The sequence below is a fragment of the Salmo salar genome, chromosome 09 (assembly GCF_965601325.2).
Source record: "Salmo salar chromosome 09, fSalSal1, whole genome shotgun sequence".
In the NCBI taxonomy this organism is placed as follows: domain Eukaryota; kingdom Metazoa; phylum Chordata; class Actinopteri; order Salmoniformes; family Salmonidae; genus Salmo; species Salmo salar.
Window position 1 is genome coordinate 72541702 of NC_138299.1, and position 8299 is coordinate 72550000.

The window sequence follows — 8299 nt, forward strand, 5'->3', positions numbered from 1 at the left end:
CCACTCAAGGAAATTCAGAGACTTGTCCCAAAGCCACTCCTGCGTTGTCTTGGCTGTGTGTTTAGGGTTGTTGTCCTGTTGGAAGGTGAACCTTCACTCCAGTCTAGGGTCCTGAGCAGGTTTTCATAAAGGATCTCTCTTTAGAAAAAATAATGAGGAAGGGAAGCGCTGCTAAGGTAAACAATAGTAGATTTTGGTAGACAGAAGGTGCTCTTTGGTAAAAGGGGTAAATTGGTCATCAAAAAGAAATATTGAACATGCCATACAAATTAAGGCATTTTAATTATATGAAGAGTGCCTTGGTCCTCTCCTTTCTTTTTAAGGATCTCGGTACTTTGCTCCGTTCATCTTTCCCTTGATCCTGACTCGTCTCCCAGTCCTTGCTGCTAAAAACATTCCCCCAGAATTATGCTGGCACCGCCATGCTTCACCGCAGGGATGGTGCCAGGTTTCCTCCAGACGTGACACTTGGCATTCAGGCCATAGAGTTCAATCTTGGTTTCATCAGACCAGAGAATCTTGTTTCTCATGGTCAGAGTCCTTCAGGTGATCTTGGCAAACTCCAAGCGAGCTATCATGCCTTTTACTGAGGAGTGGCTTCCATCTGGCCACTCTACCATAAAGGCCTGATTGGTGGAGTGCTGCAGAAATGGTTGTCCTTCTGGAAGGTTCTCCCATCTCCACAGAGGAACTCTGGAGCTCTGTCAGAGTGACCATCGGGTTCTTGGTCACTTCCCTGACCAAGGCCCTTCTCCCCCGATTGCTCAGTTTGGCCGGGCAGCCAGCTCTAGGAAGAGTCTTGGTGGTTCCAAACATCTTCCATTTAAGAATGAAGGCGGCCACTGTGTTCTTGGGGACCTTCAATGCTGTAGAAAGTTTTGGTACCCTTCCCCAGATCTGTTCCTCGACACAATCTTGTCTCAGAGCTCTGCTGACAATTCTTTTGACCTCATGGCTTGGTTTTTGCTCTGAAATGCACTGCCAACTGTGGACCTTATATAGACAGGTGTGTGCCTTTCCAAATCATGTCCAATCAATTAAATTTACCACAGGTGGACTCCAATCAAGTTGTAGAACTATCTTAAGGATGATCAATGGAATCAGGATGCACCTGAGCTCAATTTCGAGTCTCTTAGCAAAATGTCTGAATACTTATGTAAATAAATTTCTGATTTTATTTTTAATAAATTTGCAAAAATGTCTAAAAAAGTATTTTCGCTTTGTCATTATGGTTTATTGTGTGTAGATTGATGAGGGAAAAAAAATATTTAATCAACTTTTGAATAAGGTTGTAACGTAACAAAATGTGGAAAAATTCAAGGGGTCTGAATACTTTCTGAATGCACTGTACTTCCGCACTATGAGGTTGTAATAATACTGTGAAATTGTGAAAATGATGATAAGTGTAAAAGCTGTTTGAAAAGACTGTCTGAAATTTCCACCTTTTCTGGTAGGATGGAGTTTTGGCCTGCCTGGTAAATTGATTAATAGACCAACAAGAAAGAGAGTTCCAAACCTCTCTGCCAATAATAGCTAGTTTTCAGTTTCCCCTTCCCTACTCAGACCACTCCCAGACAGTCCTAACAAAATTCTTGCTTGAGAAGCAATTTTTCTTTCTTTTTGACAATTTTAATTTAAAACAATCACAGTAAGGTACTTAATTTTTACCCATAAATTATTTGAAACGTAGATAAAAACAGCTGCATTGGACCATTTGACCTAAGAATTGTTTTGTGTACTGTATGAATAAATTGAATATAAAGACAAAGTTAGGCCTATATGAGTTTTTTATCATGGGCCCAGAAATATAATTTAGAATTTATTAAAGGCATCACATCGTCATTTGAAAAACTAAACGTTTTTGTCAAGGACAGGTCGCCTGCGGTTCAGGTGCAACTGCTCCTACCGGGACAAGTGACAGCTTCAAACCCCTCGACAGCATGTGGATGTTTTTGTTGTCCAACCAAATGTACGGCTCGTAATGGGGAGAAACCCCGGGAACATTATTACCCGAAGTCTGTCCAACACCGAAACGGTTGGTAAATAAACTTCCCACTTAGCTAAAAGTGATAGCAAGCTAGATTATGAAATTAGATAGCTGACATATTTTAAATACACTATTTCATAAATCTCCCATTTTACATTTTAGTGGACCATCGCGGTAAGTTAGCAGTACGCTACACGAGGACACTGTCAGCACAAATGAAATAGTAAGTTACAGTTGTAAATAACACTGAATAACCTACAAGCTAACAACAAAAATCATAGACAAATAATAATAAAATAAGCTAATGATGTCAAAATCATGGAGTGCAGTAACGTAAGCTAGTTAGAATAATGTCAGAAGCTGAATTCACTAATGGAAATGTGTCAGCTATAGTTTACTATTGAAGTTTTTATTATTTTATTTAACTTGGCAAGTCAGTTAAGAACAAATTCTTATTTACAATGACGGCCTAGGAACAGTGGGACAAGTGCCTTATTCAGGGGCAGAACGACAGATTTTTACCTTGTCACCTTGGGGATTCGATCTAGCAACCTTTCGGTTACTGGCCCAACGCTCTAACCTCTAGGCTACCTGTTCAAGTTTCAATCGTAGTCGCAAGATTCAAATTTTAGTTAGCATTGGGTGCGTTCGAGCGCAGTGGTCTAAGGCACTGCATCTCAGTGCCAGAGGCGTCACTACAGCCCGGGTTCAATCCCGGGCTGTATCACAACCGGCCGTGATTGGGAGTCCCATAGGGCGGCACATAATTGGCCCAGCGTCGTCCGGGTTAGGGGAGGGTTTAGCCGTGGTAGGCCGTCATTGTAAAATAAGAATTTGTTCTTAACTGACTTGCCTAGTTAAATAAAGGTTAAATGTACAAAATAAAAAATAAATCATCCTATGGCCATCGCCTTGCATAGAGCTCGCCAGCTTGTAGTCCTAAAACTCGGAAATTAGTTACCTCAGGTTTGATATACGCTGAAAATAAGGTCTTATGTTAACACAGGCTTAGGAGATCTTATACGTTTTGTTCTGTGAGATAATATCAGTCAGTAAACATTAAGTTGATGAATTATGAAACCTTTATGTGCTTTTTAAAATTAGATTAATGCTTAAATTCACAAAAAGTGATGTTAGCTGATGAATATTATTTCATAGAACAAAACATATAAAATCTCCTAAGCCTGCTTTTACCACAGACCTTATTTTCGGCGTTTATTCAAAAACGCCATTCATTTCCCAATAGGCTTTGTCCAACGAACCATGGCGGAGTTAGTGCCTACAAAAAGACGCCATTACTATTTATCTTTATTGTGGGAGGACTATTGTCAACCAATCATTAGGGTTTTTGTTTGACCCACACGAACGTGACCAGACATGACTGAAACAGGAACCAACTTTGCCACAGATGCATGCATACAGTGGCGTAGTACAAATTAATGTGATATTTGACACTGTCACTGATTGTAAAATGTACACACATAGGATTCATTTTTTGGTTGGAACCATGTTTATTTCGACATAAAAACAAAGTTGTATAAACAATGGCAACATTGCCATGTTGATCTGAGCCTTGCTGTCAGAAAACCACATTGTCAGACTTTCGGCTGTCGCAGATACATCTCCCCTGACTTAACTCCCAGTCGGTTGCTTCACCTTACCACTCAAACGCGCCCTATGCCCTTTCCATAGAGGGCAGGTGCTCCACTATCTGTGTGTGATAGAGATGAGTATGACTTGTCTCCTCTCTAACGCCCAGGAAGCTCCAATTCAAACTCCCATTAGACAGCTCTGCAAGTGTTATAATGTCAAAATACATTAGTTACTCACCAAATAAGGAGTTTCGCTGAGCAACTGTCGTCATTTTATTTAGACCTTTTTTGGAAGTACATACTGGCCGTAATTTGGTGTAAATGAAGATAGTTGCTCAGCAGGATGAAATTACACAGATCATGTGTTTTTCAGCTAGCAGGACAAGTTGTGGCATGTCTGCCGGTGATTGAAGTCAACGGACTGGCGAAACACAAAGCTATAATATTTACACAGGTGTAGTTTAGTTAGCTACGTTGATAGTACTGAGGTTGGTATAAAGAACCATACTAATTTGCCACATTTTGTCGACTGTGGGTGGTGTTGTGTTTTAAACAGGGAGATCTGTCACACCTTGCCATCAGAGTGTGATGATGATGGGCTGCAAGAATGATGAGGAAGAGGGTGGTAATAAAGACAACAGATTCTACATCGAGGCCTCCAGCAGCTCAGAAGGTGAGCTGGGGTTTAGTCAATATAAACAGTCCAGCTCACAGAGAGCTCCCCAGGCCACTGGAGGAAACTCTCCCCTCGTTCTGGCCTTCCGTCTCTCGTCTGGCCGGGCTCTACGGGACGTGTCGTCACTGGACAGTAGCCCAAGCCCAACCTCCAGGCGAAGCCTCCACTCAGAGTGGGACCAGGACCTGGAGTATGATGACGAACCCCTAGAGGAGTGGATGATCCTGGGAGGAGAGGAGCAGGAGGGAGACGGGGACATCCAGCTCAACCTGGGGTACTGGAGCAGCAGCTCGGAGTCGCATTCTGGAACAGAGGGTGAGGACCATACAGTTTAACACTTGACAGAGTTCTGCAGATGAGAGTTCCACAGACAAGGGAGTTCCACAGACAGAGAAAAGTTCAGCAGATGGATAATTCCACAGACAAAAGGAGTTCCTCAGATGGAGTTCTATGGATGTTATATTGATTTATACCATGGTGTTGTTGAATACTAGTTTCTGATTGGCTTGAAGGCATTCTAGAGCGAGCATTATTTCCCTGTAACACCACGGTATATCAGCACAATAGAATTCAATGGCTAGTTCGTTTTTTTTTTTTTTTTTTTAACTTTTTATTTATTGTTTTTTTTACCCCTTTTTCTCCCCTATTTCATGGTATCCAATCGGTAGTTACAGTCTTATCCCATCGCTGCAACTCCCGTACGGACTTGGGAGAGGCGAAGGTCTAGAGCCGTGCGTCCTCCGAAACACAACCCAACCAAGCCACACTGCTTCTTGACACAATGCCCACTTAACCCGGAAGCCAGCCGCACCAATGTGTCGGAGGAAACACCGTACACCTGGCGACCATGTCAGCGTGCACTGCGCCCCGGCCCGCCACAGGAGTCGCTAGTGCGCGATGGGACAAGAACATCCCTGCCGGCTAAACCCTCCCCTAACCCGGACGACGCTAGGCCAATTGTGCGCCGCCCCATGGGTCTCCCGGTCGCGGCCGGCTGCAACAGAGCCTGGACTCGAACCAGGATCTCTCGATGGCACAGCCTTAGACCACTGCGCCACTCGGGAGGCCAGCTAGTTCATTCTTACATGTTAAATGTATGAGCTGCTTTTGAAAGCAAAAGTTGAATTTAAAACATTATAGGCATTGTTGTATTGGATTTTCATAATAGCAACCTAGAAATGATGGTTTGGTTAGCTCAACTAGGAAGTCTGTTTGGTTACCAAGGCAGCTACTTTAGATATCTAGGAAACTTGCAAGCTACATCAGTGGATGATGAACACATTTCTACCTACAAATGAAGACATTTCTAGCAGCAAATGTGTTAAATTATTGCCATGGCTTAAAAGGGATAATCAACTCGGGACTCTATGTGTTCTCTGGAAAATAATGCAACTTCGTGGAAGGTCAGTTCCAATCCGCTAGCGCGTCGTTGTTTTCCATAGAACGCATAGCCTCTCGTTGATTATCCTTTACGTATTTGAATGTATCCCTCATAGAGATGCATATTTGTGACACAGAGTAGCAGTATATGGATATTAATGACTTGTTTGGACACAATGGTCTGCCTGTGTTATAAAGGCGCTATGCTTGTTGTCTCTCTCACAGATGAAGAACTGAATGCAAAATATGCTCTCAAACACAACTGGGCCATAATAGAGAAGGACAAGGTACTATTATCATTAGTTATCACTACTCTGGAGTTTAGGTCAGTTTCAGTCTTCATGAAGCCCTCAGGGCTCAGATGATTGGCTTGTTCAAACGATTCTTTATCCTGTTTCTGCCCGGTCCTGTGAAACCAGCCACGCCCATACCGCTACTTCACCTCTGACCAGAGCCTCACCTGTCACAACTGCAACAAGACTGGACACCTGGCCAAGGGCTGTACCACCCCGAGGGTAAGACACACACACACACACACACACACACACACACACACACACACACACACACACACACACACACACACACACACACACACACACACACACACACACACACACACACACACACACACACACACACGTGCTCCAACACTGCTCACGTTGTGTTTCTCTGTAAACAGAGGCAACCCACCTGTGTGTTGTGTGGGCTCCAGGGCCATGTCCAGAGGGGCTGTCCAGGCCGGCACTGCCACAGCTGTGGGCTCCCCTCACACGGGTACCAGCCCTGCCCTGAACCCCCTTTCTGGAACCAGCACTGCCACCGCTGTGGGATGGCTGGCCACCTATCAGACGTGAGTGTGTGTGTTTACCACAAGCCTTTATGTGAATTTATGTGTGTTTGTGTGTGTGTTTGTGTGTAGCCTTGAGCATGTGCAGTATGTGTTCATGTGTGTGTCTTTGTGTTGAGTTCAGTGCAACAACGCCTTAATGTGTTCTGTGTCCTTCCCAGGCTTGTCCGGATACATGGAGGCAATTCCACTTCACAGTGAGTGACCATGGAAAAGAGGGGAGGAAGGAAGGAAGGGTGAATTATTAAAATATTGGAACATGTCCCCTGACTGTTTTGTCTTCTTGTTTTAGACTCAGCAGGAGGTTCCCCTCAGGCCACACGTTGACCACACCCACAAACAACACAGACACACCGCTCACTGCTACAACTGCTCCAGGAGAGGACACCTCGGCCATGTGAGATCATCTACATCCGGTGTCTGTCTTTCTCTGTGGCTCTTTCTCTTATTCCTATCTCTGTATGTCCTTTAAAAAAATATCTTATTGTCCCTCTATCTCCCTTTCCCTCTGTATTTTTTGCTCACCCTTCCCCCTTTCTCTCTCTCCCTGCCCGCCTGCCTCTCTCTCAGGAGTGTACTCAGAGGAGGATGGTCAGTGGGACGTTTGCCTCGCTCCCCTACGTCTGTCACTACGACAACAAGCAGGACATCATCAAATTGAACACCAGGATACACAGAAAAGCCAGAGGTGATGCACCACACACACACACACACACACACACACGTACAAATGTGTCGCAGCATGTATTGTATTTGTTGTTGAACGTGTTTTGCATGCTGTCTCCAGAGCTACAGGAGGAGGGTTTCATGCCTCTGTTAGAGCGCCAGAGGACCTACGTGACACCAGTGGGCAGTAGTGAAGAGGAGCGGCCCTCCCCAGCTCCAGGGCGGAGGAGAAGCCTGGAAGGCAGGAGGAAGACGTGGCCGGAGAGACGCAAGGAGAGACGGGAGGTGAAGAAGCTGAGGAGAGAGGCCCAAGCCAGGAGAGCGGTTGGGACGACCAAATGGGGCTCAGACGAGGTTGTTTACACCAGGGACCACTTTAAGAACCCCCACAGAGAACCCATACCTCCCCCTCAGAAGAAGAGACGCCGTGAGGAAAGGAGGGAGAGCAGGAGTGAGGAGAGGAGTATGAAGGGCCGAAGTAAAGAGAGGAGTAGGAAGAATAGAGAAGCAGAGAGGTGGAAGAAGAGAGGAGGGCTGAAGCGTGGGTACCTGTACCCCCGTGATGACTTGGGACCCATGAATGATTACCTCCTCTCCCCCCAAAATAGGGTGCGGATTTCATAAGAATTAAGAGATGTTGTGTTTGTATTGTATTCCATTATGTTTGAATTGCTGATGAGTGTCTTTTAGTCAAGTTTTATGGACAAATGTGGGTTTTATTCTTTTGTGGTAGAAATGGCTGGGTTGTGACATTGCAGGACACTGTTGGAGTATAGGAAAGGTTAAACAAATATATTTTTAAACGTATTCACCCTACTTGAATGATTGACAAATAAAGCATTAGGCTAGGGCGATGTCTTTATTTTCTTTATACCGATTCGTTCACAATACCAAATACTGAAACAAGACTACTACATTCTTTATTAGGTTGGTTCCTCCCCCTCGCATACCAGACAAAATTAATCAACGCAGTTATCGATTGTTGTCGGAATAATCAATAATATGGCCTGAAAAGACACCACTCGTTTTATATAGAACAAATGCTTAAATAAATATATTCGAGGTGTCTGATGATTTTTGCACAGCGCAAGAAATGCGTCTTCAGAGATTTCTGTGCTCGATTAGAGTGGTCTGACCAGAGATGCTAA

At 44.3% G+C, this 8299-nt stretch overlaps 1 protein-coding gene across 1 annotated transcript; it reads left to right on the forward strand.

The window, feature by feature from the left end:
• Positions 1 to 1979: 1979 nt before the first annotated feature.
• LOC106611791 (uncharacterized) lies at positions 1980 to 8001 on the forward strand. Its single transcript, XM_014212377.2, has 9 exons — positions 1980 to 2035; positions 4136 to 4570; positions 5861 to 5922; positions 6055 to 6150; positions 6318 to 6488; positions 6647 to 6682; positions 6778 to 6882; positions 7056 to 7173; positions 7273 to 8001. Exons 2-9 carry the CDS (start codon positions 4168 to 4170, stop codon positions 7773 to 7775), a joined length of 1494 nt encoding a protein of 497 aa, XP_014067852.1. The 5' UTR covers positions 1980 to 2035; positions 4136 to 4167; the 3' UTR covers positions 7776 to 8001.
• Positions 8002 to 8299: the final 298 nt, after the last annotated feature.

What these genes read in the sequence shown, in the direction of transcription:
- LOC106611791 (XM_014212377.2), top strand. Translation starts at nt 4,168, where the DNA reads ATGATGATGGGCTGCAAGAATGATGAGGAAGAGGGTGGTAATAAAGAC. An exon ending in CCATAATAGAGAAGGACAAG is followed by an intron (nt 5,923 to 6,054) that starts GTACTATTATCA and finishes CTGTGAAACCAG; the next exon opens with CCACGCCCATACCGCTACTT. An exon ending in AGGGCTGTACCACCCCGAGG is followed by an intron (nt 6,151 to 6,317) that starts GTAAGACACACA and finishes CTCTGTAAACAG; the next exon opens with AGGCAACCCACCTGTGTGTT.